The following is a 17,144-nucleotide window of genomic DNA, read 5'->3' on the forward strand; positions in this document are numbered from 1 at the left end:
AAATAAAAATCACTAATAATGGCTGACAAATATGGTTCCAAATTTGCATACCATTTAACCACACAAAAGATTGACTGACTAAATCTGACATGATTCCACAATTGTTTAACCTCACACTGATTTATTGAAAAAATTGTGTCATTTTATAAAGTGCAGCTTTGGTATTTTATGATCTCAATGTGTAATGATTAGCTTATGTATGTAAATCTGTTGCACAAAATCGTAACTTCCTCCACCTCTACCCACAAAACCGTTTCTCACACGCCTCGGTCTGACGTTGCTGCCATGCAAACAGCCAGGTCAGTAATCAGAGCCCTGCCAGTAACAGTGTTTTTCATACAGATGTAGATCAAAAGTGCGTCAAATCAGCTACAGGAAAATCCCATATTGGTACGTATGGTCTTACATTTGATAAGTCGAGTTTCAAAAGGCTATGCTGCCCACACTTCAGACAGCTTTCGATTAGTTTGGCCATGCTTGAGAGGTTAAATCAATGTTTCATGAGGGAGTAATGTTAGCCTCCATTAGAAAGAGACAGCTTAATTTATTTTCATAGTGAATATGGTCATAGATTGTGGTAGTGTCCATTATAATTTGAAGCTTTCCATTAAAGACAAAGGTTATGGCACTTAGCAATCACTTATTTCACTGTTGAGGTTGGTTGTTGTCAGATGGATGAAATGTGTTGTTTTTCTGTAACCATTTATGATAATTATCTATGAAGCACTAAAACTAAGCTAGTCTCATTCATAAGCTTTATACAGTAAAGGTAGCTATATGCATTTGTTTTAGTCTGTAGGTAATAGTATGTATGAATGGGAACCTGAAGAACAAGGAGGCACCTCCTGCAGGCGCGAATAGCCTCTGTTTTTAGGGGGGCTTGATAAGGTTAATACATTTTTTTTCTTTTGCTCAAATATTAGGGATTTAACCCTTGTGCGTCCTTAGGGACATTTTTGTCTCTTTTTTTTATCATTTTGGCTGTGCTAATGCAAACAGCATTAAATTAATTACAATTTATATTGGAATTTTAATATTTCACCCTCATTTCTCTACTTTACCATAATTACAAAAAAGTTTTTTTTTCTTCAGAATTTGTGTGTGAGAATTTTAGTTTTTTTTTTTTACCTGACACTGCACAAAAAGCATCATAATTCATGTTGTTACTAACCGTTGAGTTATCCAAGTCTGTAAAAACCCAAAATACATTCTGCTTAGCATTTAGTATGAAATCATAATTATATAATAATCATAATTGATGCTTTGAACCCGTGTAACTTATTTTTTTAATTGACACACAAGGGTTAAACTCGGATGGCTGTAAATGTTTTTATCGTTCATGAGCTGGAAAAAATCATTCAGAGAGTGATTCCAACTATATCATTCTTCTGTACAAAACAAAAACTTTAAAACTAAGTTATGGTTATCATTGTACGGGCCATAAGAAGGTATTTTTTATGAACTAATCATGCTAGTTGACCTTTGGTTGAACATTTTAAAACCTTGATTAAAACATCATGATTTTCAAAATCAACATTTCAAGACTAGATTTTTGTCAATTAAGCTTAATTAACCCTTTAGTATGAACAAAAGTAATAGTGATGCACGACTAAGATCCCTTTAGAATTTATATTTAGTATATGTTTTGAATGAATTCTCCTGAATATGTGACCACATCATTTTCTTAATTACATTTTATCTAAATATTTTTTTCCGTTTGAGTTATGACGTTTTTTCAGTTATTTTGTAGGAATGCTGGGTGCCAGTATCTTCATTGGCTATCATATGAGAACACTGTTCAAGTTCAATTTTATTTATAGGCTATAGCACATTTACAACAGCCACTAGGCTGACCAAAGTGCTTACCAGAGGAGCAAGATTAGAGGAGAATATGACATACAAAAATACATACATAAAACAGACCAGACAGGAGAATTAAGAACAACATAGTTAAGAATTACCATATAGTAGGAGGAATGAAATTTAAAACTCAGTTTAATATACAAGGGAAAACAAATGAGTTTTTAAAAGAGACTTAAAAGCAGACAGAGAAGGGGAATTTTAAAGGAGTCTATTCTCTGGTGAACCGGCAACCAGTGGAGAGATCTGAGGATTGGAGTGATATGTTCATGTTTACAACACTTGTAAACAAGTCTAGTCATTTTGGACTAGCTGAAGGAGAGCAATTTGGGATTTAGATATACCACAATATTGTTACGGAAGGAGACTCACACAGAGGATTAGAAAAACACAAGGGTAGTTTATTCTCAGCAAGTGAAGCAGATGGTACGGACAGGTGAGTATTAAAGCCAATATATCAGTCTTTAGGGAAGATAAGGAGAGTAACACCGTAACTGGTATTCACAGGAGATTGTGGAAGGGAGACAGAGGACTGCACACACCTCAGACGATGAGTGAACTGGGAATCCACGGAGCAGATGACTGGAACGGACACAGGAGAACACACAGGAGGTAAGTTCAACAGGCAGGTAAGTCTTTCAATGAATCTCACGGATATCAGAGAGAGAGAGAGAGAGAGAGACACTCTCTCTTCAACTTCGCTGGAACGAGATCGGACACTGGAGTGATGTGAGGTGTGTGCCTATGAATGTGAGCTGATGGTGATTGCCGATCCGTGATTGCCGATCCGTGACAGGTGCGTGTGATCAGTACTCAGGTGATGGTGTTCGCTGTGATCGGGAGGTGGCTGAGCCTGGCCGATCTGTAACAGTACCCCCTCCTCCACGAAAACCCCAACGTTGTGGTGGCCTACCTCTTCCTCGGGGCCCAGGGCGATCTGGATGAGTGGAGTGAAAGGCTTCCAGCAGCGTGGGATCGAGGATATCAGCTCTGGGAACCCACTGATACGTGGAAGGAAGAGTGAATCTTGTATTGTGAGGGAAGCTGGAGTTGGTATGTGACAGGATTTATCTGTTTGAGGATGGTGAAGGGACCAACATATCTGGGACTGAGCTTCTTGCAGGGCAGGCGCATCCTGATGTCCCGTGTTGACAGCCATACCTTCTGACCGGGTAGGTAAGATGGAGTCTCAGCCCTTCGAAGGTCTGCTGTCGTCTTGCTTCTGTGCACTGCCCGCTGAAGCTGATGGTGAGCTGCGTCCCAGACCCTCTTGCTCTCTCGGAACCAGTAATTGACAGAAGGGACATCCGATGGTTCCCCGGACCAGGGGAATAGAGGGGAGGCTGGTACCCGAGTACGCACTGGAAGGGAGTAAGTCCAGTGGATGGCTGACCAAGAGAGTTTTGCGCGTACTCGGCCCAGCCTAGGAACTGGTTCCAAGAGTTCTGGTGGCCATGGCAGAAGGTTCGTAGAAAACGCCCAATTTCTTGGATTTTCCTCTCCGTCTGCCCGTTAGACTGGGGATGGTATCCTGACAAAGGCATATGGTCACACCTAGGAGGGAGAAGAATGCCTTCCATACTCTGGAGATGAACTGTGGGCCACGGTCTGAAACAATGTGTTCAGGAATTCCGTAATATCTGAAGATGTTATTAAACATGATCTCAGCGGTTTCCATAGCTGTGGGAAGGCCCTTGAGGGGGAGAAGACGGCAGGATTTAGAGAATTGATCAATGACTACTAGAACACATGTGTTACCATCCGAGGCCGGCAGATCAGTGATGAAATCAACTCCTAGGTGTGACCAAGGGCGGTTGGGAATGGGCAGCGGAAGGAGCTTGCCAGATGGTAGGTGGCGTGGGCTCTTGGAGATGGCACATTCGGAACAGCCTTGGACAAACCTTCTCACATCCCTGGCCATATTGGGCCACCAGAAGCGATCTTTCAGCAGCGAGATGGTGCTGTTGGCCCTGGGTGGCCAGTGCCCAGAGAAGTGTGAACAGAGTGAATCAGGGAAGTGCGTTGTGCTCTGGGTGACATACTGCACTCCTGGTGGACAGCCCGGCGGAGTAGGCATGGAAGCATTGGTGGAGGTAACTTGGTTATCATTCCATTGGATGGGGTTTACGATGATTTCCTTGGGGATTATGGATTCTGGTTCCTCACTGACCTCTTCATGAGCATGAAGACGAGAGAGAGCATCCGCTTTCACATTTTTGGGGCCTGGACGATAGGAAATGGTAAAATTGAATCTAGTGAAAAAGAGAGCCCATCTTGCCTGACGAGGATTGAGTCTTTTGGCGTCTCGTAGATATTGCAGGTTCTTATGGTCAGTGAGGACACTGAATGGATGATGTGCTCCCTCCAACCAATGCCTCCATTCCTCCAGGGCTAACTTAATAGCAAGGAGTTCCCTGTTGCCGATGTCGTAATTTCTCTCCACCGGGCTGAGTTTGCGAGAGAAGAAAGCACATGGATGGAGTTTGGCTGGAGTTCCCTGCTGCTGCGAAAGCACCGCTCCTACTCCCGTAGTGGAAGCGGAGGTATCGCCTACAGGTTTACCAAAGACTTCTCGGAAATGTGCAATAAAGTGATCAAGGGATTTAGTTACTGTACCAGCTTGGGACCAGATGGTCTCTGCCCATTGAAGGGCTCGCCCCGTCAGCAGGGATATGATGAATGCTATCTTGCCGCTTTCCGTTGCGTAAAGATGTGGCTGCATCTCCAGTGCGAGCGAACACTGCAGCAGAAATCCGTTGCACTCCTCCGCGGAGCCAGAGAAGGGCGCTGGTCTGGCCATGGGACTGGTAAGTATTGTCGTAGAAGAGGAAGCGGTGTTGGAGACGGGCGTGACAGGTGGTGTGACAATGGCAGGGGTGAGTATCCGTTTTGAGGGCATCCACGATCTCCTGGAGCGGGTCGGGAGCACTCATCTTGCTGAATCCTTTGGGGTCCGATCTTCTGTTACGGAAGGAGACTCACACAGAGGATTAGAAAAACGGGTAGTTTATTCTCAGCAAGTGAAGCAGATGGTACGGGCAGGTGAGTATTAAAGCCAATATATCAGTCTTTAGGGAAGATGAGGAGAGTAACACCGTAACTGGTATTCACAGGAGATCGTGGAAGGGAGACAGAGGACTGCACACACCTCAGACGATGAGTGAACTGGAAATCCACGAAGCAGATGACTGGAACGGACACAGGAGGAAACACAGGAGGTAAGTTCAACAGGCAGGTAAGTCTTTCAATGAATCTCATGGATATCAGCGAGAGAGAGTCCACTTCGTTGGAACGAGATCGGACACTGGCGTGATGTGAGGTGTGTGCTTATGAATGTGAGCTGATGGTGATTGTCGATCTGTGACAGGTGCGTGTGATCAGTACTCAGGTGATGGTGTTCGCTGTGATTGGGAGGTGGCTGAGCCTGGCCGATCTGTGACAAATATAAAGAGTCGCAGTAATCTAGCCGAGAAGTAACAAACGCATGAACAGCCATTTTTTGGGAGAGAGTGAACTTTGGTTCGTCCTGGTCTTCCCTTAATGAAAACAGACACAGAAACTCCGTCATAATGATGTAATGGTTGTATTTTTTAAACCATTGATCTGTCCTTCAGATGGAACGACTCTGATATGAAGACTAAAAGCAATGTGAGTGTTTATAAATTCTGGAGATAACACCTCCTCTCATTCTTGAGGCTGAAATACACTCAGTTTTACATATTTTAGCAAAACAGCCAGGTTCAATATAAGACTCAAAAGTTACATTTTCAACAGCAAAGTCTAGGTTTAGAAAAAAAAAAATATATATATAATAATTTTTGCTCAAAAAAATAGGTCTAAAATTGTTGTGAGAATATAAAATGTCTTTTTATTTTAAAAATTATATTTACAGAATGACAGGAATTGCACTGGAATGACCATTTGAGGCTTTAAAAAATGACCAAAAACATTAGTCTATGCACAGATTTGATGTTTTTTATGTTATTGACATAAAAGCTGATTATCTGAATAATTACATAAATCTCAGTCCGTTTCTCACATAAAGCTGTCATGTGACTTTCAGTTTGGGTGTGTGGCTCTACAAATTCCTTCATCACTGCCGTGGAACGTTCTTTGATAAGACTGAAAGGCTGAGCTTTCTGGCTGTTCTGGAGCATGTATATGACTCCATCTAGTGGTGAAAGTAAATATTTTTATATGCGTAATGGCAAATTGATTTTACTAATTCGGCATGAATCCTTCCTTATAAAATGTCTCAAACCTGTATGTTTACACTGTTTTAAAGCAGTAGCTCGCCCAAAAATAAAATCATTTCATCGTTTACTCTGCACACTGAAAAAAAAGTTTCATTCATCCAATGAAAAAAATTTAGGGTAATGATTCACATCTATATTTTTTAACTTGAGCCAATGGCAAGTTATTTATTTTTCATTGGCTCAAGTTAAAAAATATAGATGTGAATCATTACCCTAATTTTTTTTTATTGGATGAACATTTTTTTCAGTGCATGAATGGCGTAGCCTACTTTGACCCCATTGACTTGTATTGTTTGGACATTTTCAAATGTTTTTTTTTTTTTTTTTTGCACAGAAAGAAACAATTACAGATCTTTAACAAAAAGAATGTTGCAGGCGATAAGTAACTTGAAACTATGCATATGAATTCTATGGGGCAGTGTTTCCCATTAATGAAGCATAGTAAATTTCTGCCATCCATATAGGTACCGCATCAGAAGAGTAGACTACAGCTTGACCGGGGCAGGTTTAACTTTCTCAAGATCTTACAGAGAGTTCACACCATCTCACATTCCTGTCTGAAGCTCCAGGGATGGATTTCTATAACTTGAGGCTGCCTTTGCTAATTTTGGCTGCTCTTGGTTAGTAAAAAAGAAAAATCAAGGACAAATGTGTTATTTAGCACATTTAGACTTTTTAATTTTTAAAACTCAAATTCTGGATCTAAATCTCATTTTAAAGGGGTCATATGATGCTATTTTAAAGATCATTATTTTGTGTATTTGGTGTAACAGAATATGTTGACATGCTTTAATGTTCAAAAAACACATTATTTTTCAAATACTGTACATTATTGTAGGTCCTCTATGCCCCGCCTCTCTCAAACTACTTCTGTTAACTTCTGTGAAAGTATATTGAACTAGGGCTGGTTGCATAGCCACTATGTTAAGACTGTGTCTTAAGAACTAGTTTGACTAACCTGGTAATCAGTCTTACTTTTAAAATATGTGTGTGTGCGTGTGTACCTACTTAACCATATTTTGGGGGCAAAATTGTACCCAAAAGTGAGCTAAACCTGACAAAAACCTCTCTTTGGGGACGTCCTCATTTGTAAAACTGGTATAAAAATAAAGTAAACAGTTTTTTTTTTTTATGAGCCGTTTTAGGGGGGCGTGTCTGACTCTGAAATTTAATAATAGCCTACTTCTGTTAACTTCTGTGAAAGTATATTGAACTAGGGCTGGTTGCATAGCCACTATGTTAAGACTGTGTCTTAAGAACTAGTTTGACTAACCTGGTAATCAGTCTTACTTTTAAAATATGTGTGTGTGCGTGTGTACCTACTTAACCATATTTTGGGGGCAAAATTGTACCCAAAAGTGAGCTAAACCTCCTTAGACTTGAACTAATTTTTAACATATTTACTTAAATAAAAAAGGTGAGATATCTGACTATTGAAAGGGATTATTTACCAATCCATAAAAACAATTTTAATGTTATGGCAAGCTTTTAAAATCATTGTTGTGGTAAGGGACAGCATATTGGAATATATGTCCCAACACTGACAGCTGTGATAAAACTTGCTATATTAGCTTGACACAATATCTTAGACACATGCTAGCTATGCCTATTAGAAGCTAAGAAAACACAAATTAAAATATGTTTTTACAATGCTTCATGCAAACAACTTAGACAGTATGACAAAAAATCTGATCATTAAAAAAAAAAAAAAAATTTTTTACCATAAATTATTTTTTGTAGAAGGAATGGTCACATGTGGCTGATTTCTTCCAGGAAGGATGGGAGGCTAATTGAGACCTATTGATTTTTGTATTTTGTATTGTGTTCACTGTAGCTCTTTCCTGATTGAAGAAATAAGCCATGTTGCAACCGTCCCCACTCTCCCCTGTAAGCTATTCAAGGTGCAAGGATAGTATTCGAGTATACTTTCAATGGATGGTTGCTCCACCATCTATATATTTCAGAAAAAAATGAAACCATGAATTAAATGCTTAGATAACGCTAAGAATTTAGCACAGGTGTTTTAATCTAGATTTCTCTTTACCTCATTGAACCAGGTAAACGTTTGACCTTGAAGACAACAATCACCTCAGCACATGATTTTCAAACCGTTAAATTGAATTTCAAGCACGTTTTACATAGAGATGTAGACCTCTGAGTGATTAAAAGTGCATTAAATCAGTGACAGGAAAATCCTATTTTGATAAGTATGGTCTGAAAAATTTGAAACCACTTAGCAACGCCCAATCAACTATTCAGAGCACACCAACAACCACTAAGAACACTAAAAGCCCGTTCATACCAAGAATAACACCTATAGGCGTCCACACCAACGCACAATAATGTTTTGTTCATTATAGTCTGTGCTTCAGTTTTGTCTTCTGCCACTTTAAATGTGCAAGCTCTTTTTTTTCTTAAACCATTTTGTTAGTGTTTATGCAAACAGCATAAAATGTACTTTACACTAAGTACAAAAAAAAGTTACACCCAGGACCTAAATGACAAAAATATTAGTTCCATTTAAGCATAAAATCATGCATTCTTTGTTAATATGCTTTCATTCTGTTGGCAAAACTGAAACCGGATATCACCATTTTATAGGTTTGGCCTATATGGAGCAAATACTCACTTTTTTTCCTGCTTCTGCTGATAAAAGAACAATTGAATTAAAAATGATATTATAGTTGTGTGGGTGTATTAGTATGGATATCAGAATGTGGTTTGTATGCGAGAACTGAGAAATGATATATATACTGTATATATATTTTTTTTTATTTTTTAAATCGGACACTGATTTTTTTTTTTTAGCTGGACAACTATATTGTTCTTCTGTACAAACGATTATTAAAACGTTACATGTGGTTATCATTGTATGGGCCTTATTAACTTTTTTTAATAAGAATAAGAGATTTTCTATGAACAATTAGCCTACATAAATTTATGTCTTTTTCTCACATAAAGCTGTAATATGACTTTCAGTTTGGTTGTGTTTTCTCCTAAGTTTGTGGCAGAGACATTTTTGGCCCTGCAAATTGTGTCATAACATTGCTGTGGTCCCTTCCTTGAGTTAGTTACATTAAAAAGCTGAGCTTTCTGGCTGTTCTGGAGCATGTATATGCCTCTATCTAATGGTGACAGTGGATATCAGCACCTGACACTGGTTCAGTCATGAATCCTTACTGATAAAAGATCTCAAACTGTTGACACTATCAATACCTCACCCCAAAACTAAAATCCTTTAGTCGTTTACTCACCATCATGTCGTTCCAAATGTAGGCTATGTATGACCTACTTTTTAATCTGCACACAAAAGAATATATTTTAAATAAATTTGATGTCCAAAAAACACTGGACCTCATTGACTTTGTATGAACAAGGAAATCACTGAGACATATTTACATATTTTTCATGTGTACAGAAGCAAAGAATTACAGATCTTTAACACATTTTTGAATTGTCTTAGTTAATCGCGGTTTATCGCGCGAGTGGTTTATTTGAGCAGCGCGCATCTGTTGACTAGCGAAGGTTAATTAATCACACTTTAATGTCTTTTATAGAGCCTAACTTGTTAAACCACACTGGTTCTTTGAGCAGGGATGGGCACTATTTCAGACTCTGACTGTACTTTGTATTTTGAAGTCTTTAAAAAAATCATTTTTTTCTGATTATAACTATCTGTGTGTTTTCAAAATAGTTAAAATACTTACCAAAAAACACTGGACCCCATTGACTTTGTATGAACAAGGAAATCACTGAGACATATTTACATATTTTTCATGTGTGTACAGAAGCAAAGAATTACAGATCTTTAACACATTTTTGAATTGTCTTAGTTAATCGCGGTTTATCGCGCGAGTGGTTTATTTGAGCAGCGCGCATCTGTTGACTAGCGAAGGTTAATTAATCACACTTTAATGTCTTTTATAGAGCCTAACTTGTTAAACCACACTGGTTCTTTGAGCAGGGATGGGCACTATTTCAGACTCTGACTGTACTTTGTATTTTGAAGTCTTTAAAAAAATCATTTTTTTCTGATTATAACTATCTGTGTGTTTTCAAAATAGTTAAAATACTTATTTAACCTACTTATTATGCTTTTGATTACCTGTATCGACCATAGTTCAGTCCGCTGAAACCCAACTTTCATGAACATGATCTGTAGATGTCAGAGAGAGCGGCTTCTAGCACTGCTGGGCGCGAATTCTGTGTTCCTGAAAGGAAATACGGAGTAAAATAATGTAATGGTTGTTTAAAAAAAAAACAGAATTGCTGGCAGCTGTTGTTTCAAATCCACTATCAAGCTAGCTATATTTCTCACCATCAAATACAAAGTGTCAACGGTGAAGAAATCAACATTAGCCAGCAGCCAGCGAGTCTCGTTAACGAGTTCGCTAGCTATAGTTGAAAAAACATTTATTGCATTTTTCTTCATACTGGGCAAGGGAACGGGAGGAGTAGGTGAGAGGAAAAATGTTTTGAGGAAAATGTTCTTTGTATTCAGAACAGGTCCAGACAGACACGGCTTACTAGCGTAGGCTAGTTTTTGCTTTGCCATCGGTGGAGTGAATATTTGCTCCATGACGCATATGGCAATACACGTGTTCTAAAATCGGCTCAAAATACCAAATTGTTTGATATCCTCTGACTAAAGCAAATACAATTTTTATTTTTATATCTTGTGCTGCAATCATTTATTTATTTGGATTTTTACATGTTACAATTTGGAAAAGCACATTGTTTTTAAAGGGATAGCCCACCTAAAAATGGAAATTCTGTCATATTTATGGCCCCTCATGCCATTCCAAACCTGTATGAAGACTTTTTCTTCTGTGTAACACAAAATAAGATATTTTGAAGAATGCTGGTAACTAAGGGTTGCCAACTTCAGAAAAGGAAAAAAGGGACAAGGGCTTTTCTTTATATGAAAATAAGGCACCGAATAAGGGACACTCAAAATACTGTACCACATAGTGAATATCATTTCAGTGTTCAGTAAGTTAAGTAGACTATGTGTATAAAAGGTTCTCAGGCATAAAGACATTTCTTTTGATTAAACCAATGTATGTACAATTTAATTGTAAAATAGAATTGTAATGTCATAAAAAAAGTCACACACAAAAAACACAAACCATTGGCTAGAGCAAATTGTAGCCTACCACTTTAGAATTGTGACTGTACCAGTTGTGTAGTAAGTAACCATAATAACTGAATGTCTATCTATGAAACGTCAGTCAATAAAGCATTTTTTTAAAAATGGCACAAAAAATTTAACAAAAATTTTGTTGCAACATGAAGCCTAGGCTACTGTATGAATAAATGAGTATTGGCTGCTTTGGAGTCTTTTTTTGGTCATTTTGTGTTTTAATAATGAGGTCCAAGGTTAAGAATTCGCTAGAAGTTGTTGGCTATGTTTCCCCCCCCTCTATTTAACAACATAAACTAAAGACGATTTGATTTTTTGATCACGTCTTCCCTCATGTTTTCTTGCGTGGCTAGATGTTGGATTTATGAACAATATTCAGTTTGCATTCGCCAAAAAAATGTGCCAAAAAAAACTGTTATCGCGAGTCCCGCTCATAAGCCGGTGTTGTGCCCATTTTCGACTCCCTGCCAAGTTATTACCCCCTCGTTGAAATCGCTACCTGATTGCCTAATCCAGGGCTGCCCAAACTCGGTCCTGGAGGGCCGGTGTCCTGACTTGCCTACCCCTGCCCTAAACCTACCAATACTAGGGGGGTAGTAATCTGGCGGGGGTCAGAATTGGGCAAAACACCGGCAGAAGATTCTGCTTTGTCTTAAAGCGTTCCGCGAACGGATAAATTCTCAGTTAAGAGTTATTCGTAATGGTTTAAGGTGGTCATAGCTGCGAATACGGGACAATCTGCGTTCCGAATGGCTTTCATACGGAACGCTTCTTTGATGCCTTAAACACGGGACGATACGGAACGGTTGGCAACCTTACTGGCAACCAAACAATTTCGGGTCCCATTCCATAGTATTCTTGTCAGTATTATGGAAGATAATGGGATGGTAACGATTGTTTACAGCAGAAATGCAGGTATGACATGAAAAAAGACATATAGGCTTAGGTGAAGAAATGTTGACAGAATTTTAATTTTTGGGTGAACTATGCCTTACCCTACACTTAAACTGAACTTTCAGAATGTTAAAAAAATCACTCAAATATTAAGCAATATCTAAGTGGCTAATCAACAAATGATATTGTGTAATGATCAAGGGTGAGTCATAAACCGCTGATTAAAGAAAACTGCACAACTCAAAGCACTTTTGAGAAAATGCTCTCTGACTGAGCAAACATCTAGATCTCAAGTCATGGGATACAAAGAACTACAAATGTCAACCAACCCACGTCGTTCAGCACACATCGTTTTAAACCACGCCTGCTGTTGAGCAAGCACTGCATCGGACAGATATACTCCTGTGCGTTTCATGTTTGCGTAAGTGTGCAAACTTGTGCAAACGTGAGCAATGTCTAACAGCGAGGAAATACACACCAATCTAATCGACGAACCTGACGATGACTGCAGCAGTCCAGAGGTTCGATATTCAGGTATGACAATCACAGCATGTGCGGTCTCTTTAACCTAATGTTTACAGTTGCATTGTGTGTTATGAGACCCATGTATCTCCAATCCTTGTAAGGCAGTAAATGAAAATGAGTGTGTGTGTGTGTGGGCGTAGGCCTACTGTTTGACAAAGTACAAATGATTTGCAATGGTCACTTTGTCGCATCCAGTGTGGACAGCCTCAAGCTGTTGGCTTACCTCCGGCCTTGTTTTATAATTTATTTGTTTAATTTTTTTGGCTAGTAGAAATTATGAATGGCCGGTAACTTAAAAATTTAGTAGCCAAATTGGCTGGTGAGTGAAAAAGTTAATTTCAAACCCTGTATATATATATATACACTGAAAAAATTTTTTTATTCATCCAATTAAAAAAATGCAGGGTAATGAGTCACATCTATATTTTTTAACTTGAGCCAATGAAAAATAATTAACTTGCCCTAACTGTTACCCTACATTTTTTTAATTGGATGAATGAAACATTTTTTTCAGTGTATAAATAGTTTTTAAAAATGTATAGACGTGTTAAATGCTTTGAAAAAAAACTATTGCTGATTCAATTTTCTAAAAAAGTCTAACAAATAAATAAATATATAATTTCTAAAAATCAGAAATGTTTGGTTGGATACTAATTTGGATCAGATATATATTTTTGGGCACACATAATTCCATCAGCATGTTTTTTTTTCCAGACTTTAACCACCTAGACAGTAAATGAAACACATGCTCTCTGATATTCAGTATCTGACAATGTGTTTTTCAACGGTTGATGCTTAAATGATTGCATTCCTGAATGTGAACATTCATTACCTTTTTGGACAGTACTTCAACCTCAGATGCTGCAGTTGTGTAAATGTTTATGAAGTTTTACACTAGAATCTCCAGCTTGACAACCATCCACAATTATTGGACAATATACTGATCAATACTCTCAGGGTTTGAGTTAACCTGGCAAAATACTGTAAATGATTCACTGAAATGTGCCACGTGTATTCCAGAAAGAATACAAAAGTCTATATTTCTTGTCAAAAAATGTTAGGTGAGCATAGCCTACTTTATTCATTTAACATTGTGTCAAATTGTTGATGGTTAGACTTGGCAGTTTTTATACAATTGCTACACGGTAAATCCAGTTGAATATTTGTTTCTTCACAGTATTTCAGAACCCTGATAAAAGAAGCAAGCAATTTTGCCAAGATCCTTTCAAGGTGGCAACAGCATGCCTGACTGCCTTCTGCCTCATCTTACTCATGATCCTGGTGGTCACAAATGTTCACAGTGGTACTACTCTTTTCTCACTTACATGACTTTGGTGTGAATGTGTTTATTAACAAGTAGGACATTAAAACAAATTCAGATTCATTTTGATTTGATTCAATTCTGATTGACAAGAATTCCAATTTCGTTTCGATTTGATTCAGTATATTAAGTTACGATGCCCATTCTGCTTACTGTAGATATGAAATGAATTCTCTCAAGGAAACTTCTAACTTGATGCTTTACAAAAATATAAATTTAAAAATGTAAAAACTGCACTGTTGAACTGTTCAGTTGCTATTTATCTTCCAGACATAACCAAAAAAAAAAAAAAGTGAATTTCTTGCATTAAAACACCTTTTTATTTTCTCTATTTCAGTCTTTCTACTTCAAAATGTCACATTTTATTCAATGTGTTACTTGCCATTTCTTTGTAGTTTAATTGTAAAATTTACTAGCAATTTCTGAGTGAAATTTTTTTTCTACATCAATTTTTTTTCTGTATGTAAAACTATTATACAATGTGACCCTGGACCACAAAACCAGTCATAAGGATCATTTTTTTAAAATTGAGATTTATACATCATCTGAAAGCTGAATAAATAATCTTTCCATTGATGTAAGGTTTTACAAAATATCTTCATGGAACATGATCTTTACTTAATATCATAATGATTTTTAGCATAAAAGAAAAATCTATAATTTTGACCCTTACAATGTATTTTTGGCTATTGCTACAAATATACCCCAGCGACTTAAGACTGCTTTTGTGCTCCAGGGTCACAAATTAGTTTTAACAGATCAGTTTGAAACTTATGTTATAAACTGAATCTTTCTATCTTTATTTCTTAAAATCCTGTTTCTCTTTATATCCTATCATTGACTCACATCTGCCTTCATTTCTTTTCTTGTGTTTTAGGTGAGGCACGTTCATCTGATCAGGATTGCCCGTCCAGCACTGCTGAATCACGCATGCAGAAGGGCTGCGCTAACGTAACGGCTCTGACTGAAGAACTGCAGGCTGTGAAGAGAGAAAAGAGTCAACTGGAGGAAGAATGGACACAGTTGAAGAAAAAAATCGCTGAGCTTGGTTAGTGAGGTGCAAGTGCATGCATTTGTGCTATCAACAAACAATATCTGTTGCATTTCATAACGTTAAAATATTTGGTCTTTTTAGAGGCAACCACTGCACCACAAACCACTCCAGTACCAACGAAGAATCCCTGTCCTGAAGACTGGAAGCACTTTAACGGCAGCTGTTACTACGTCTCAGAATACCGAAGGAGTTGGTCGGACAGTCAGGCGTACTGCAAACAACAAGGAGGACACCTGGCCATCATCCTCACAGCTGAAGAACAGGTAAAGACTGTTCTTACATTTGCATTTATATCATTGTGTGTGTGTGTGTGTGTGTGTGTATGCAGATGTTTGCTGAACATCAAATGGCCTCAAGTAACACTGACTTTAGACATCTATAGTTGTCTAAAAAGAACACAAACTATTGGCCAGGAATATGCAAAAGAGGAAGGGATCTTAGTTGAAACGTGAGCCATTAAAATGGATTCTTAAGTTTTTTTGACTGATTTTATTGATATTTCAACTTTTGACCTGATGAAGACGTTCATATGGAACCTGCTGCCCCGTGGATACTGGAACTCTTACTGGTTTGGCATAAGTGATCAAAAAGTAGAAGACGACTGGTACTGGGTGGACGGAACTAAACTGGTTGGAGGGTAAGAATATCACATTTAATATCTTTACACTCTCAGAAAAAAAGGTACAAAATCTGTCACTGGGGCGGTACCTTTTCAAAAGGCACATCTTTGTACCTAAACAGTCCATATTGGTACCTTAAAGGTACATATTAGTACCTAAAGTTGTACATATTAGTACCTAAAAGTTACAAAAGTGTACCTTTTGAAAAGGTACCGCCCCAGTGACAGCTTTTGTACCTTTTTTTCTGAGAGTGATGAGTAATAGACTTACTATCTCTAATGTGTTGTGAGCGCTGTGCAGTAAAGGAATCAATTAGCGTGTGTTGCTCACTCGCTAAACACATTGCTTTTAAGTATAATTAGGCATAATGTCAATCAACTGCGTTAGCATGTACCATTCATAGCATAAACTGAGGCAAATATGTGTTTTACAACTAAATTTTACCCCAAAGGTGTTTTATTAAAGACTTAAAGCAATGGTGTGGTGTGTGACAGTGCTCTTGCAGATATCATGCAAATTTGTGCAGGAAGTAAACGTGATGTGTTCCAGAAATAGGTGTGGCAGCAGCAGCAGGCCGCCGAGCAACCCTGTCGAGTCTGCATCTGGAATTGTGTTGAGTGAGCAGTGAATTATTAGTACAGCAACGTCCTTATTTTGTTGCCCTCGGCGACAATAACAATGACAGCCCCTAGCACTAACTCCCGCAGAAAACTTTCTGCAAGTCATTGAGCAAAAGCCCATTCACTAGCTTGCGCATGGAAGGATACAAACCCTTTAGGAGTGAAAAAAGTGGAAAAAAGGGGGGAGTGTGTCACATAACATCCCCTTTAACTCATATGGCGGACCCTAGACAGTAGAACACACACACACACATACACATATATATATTATTCATTTGCTTCAAAGTTATTCATATTTTTTGCATACTTTTTTTCAACTTTTTTACATAAAATGAGAACACTGTAAGTAAAATTTACTTTAAAGAACATCTGCATTTTTTCATTTTTACTTATAGAGATAATTCATGGAAAATAAGGCACATCTACCTAAACAGTCCATATTGGTACCTTAAAGGTACATATTAGTACCTAAAGTTGTACATATTAGTACCTAAAAGTTACAAAAGTGTACCTTTTGAAAAGGTACCGCCCCAGTGACAGCTTTTGTACCGTTTTTTCTGAGAGTGTACAAGTTAAAACTCTTTTGCTGGAAGTCAGATCGCTACGGATTCTTGGAAACATTTCCGTATTATGACGCATCTCACTTGGAGTTAAAACTACTGAATCATATTTTTTTCACCTTTTTCTTTTTTGGGTGAAAGTCTTGTGATGATACACTGAATCATCTCATCCTTCCTCTTTGTTAAAAATAATAATAATAATAAATTAATTAAAAAAAAGAAAAACAGGACAAAGGGATCTTGCATAAAACAATTTTCTTATCATTTATATATCCTCAAAATGATTTATAT

The 17,144-nt window shown here is 37.9% G+C and overlaps 1 protein-coding gene across 1 annotated transcript in view; it reads left to right on the forward strand.

Annotated features, from left to right (window-relative positions):
* Positions 1-12,282: 12,282 nt before the first annotated feature.
* LOC107753860 (CD209 antigen-like protein C) overlaps positions 12,283-17,144 on the forward strand; it is a 10,386-nt gene continuing 5,524 nt past the window's right edge. Inside the window, exons 1-5 of the mRNA XM_016570136.1 lie at positions 12,283-12,687; positions 13,856-13,981; positions 14,877-15,047; positions 15,135-15,316; positions 15,575-15,690. Of these exons, the coding sequence (XP_016425622.1) occupies positions 12,606-12,687; positions 13,856-13,981; positions 14,877-15,047; positions 15,135-15,316; positions 15,575-15,690 (677 nt within the window). The 5' untranslated portion in view covers positions 12,283-12,605. The remainder of the gene's footprint in view (positions 12,688-13,855; positions 13,982-14,876; positions 15,048-15,134; positions 15,317-15,574; positions 15,691-17,144) is intronic.

This window comes from Sinocyclocheilus rhinocerous, unplaced genomic scaffold (assembly GCF_001515625.1).
Source record: "Sinocyclocheilus rhinocerous isolate Xijiao unplaced genomic scaffold, SAMN03320098_v1.1 scaffold612, whole genome shotgun sequence".
Lineage (NCBI taxonomy): Eukaryota > Metazoa > Chordata > Actinopteri > Cypriniformes > Cyprinidae > Sinocyclocheilus > Sinocyclocheilus rhinocerous.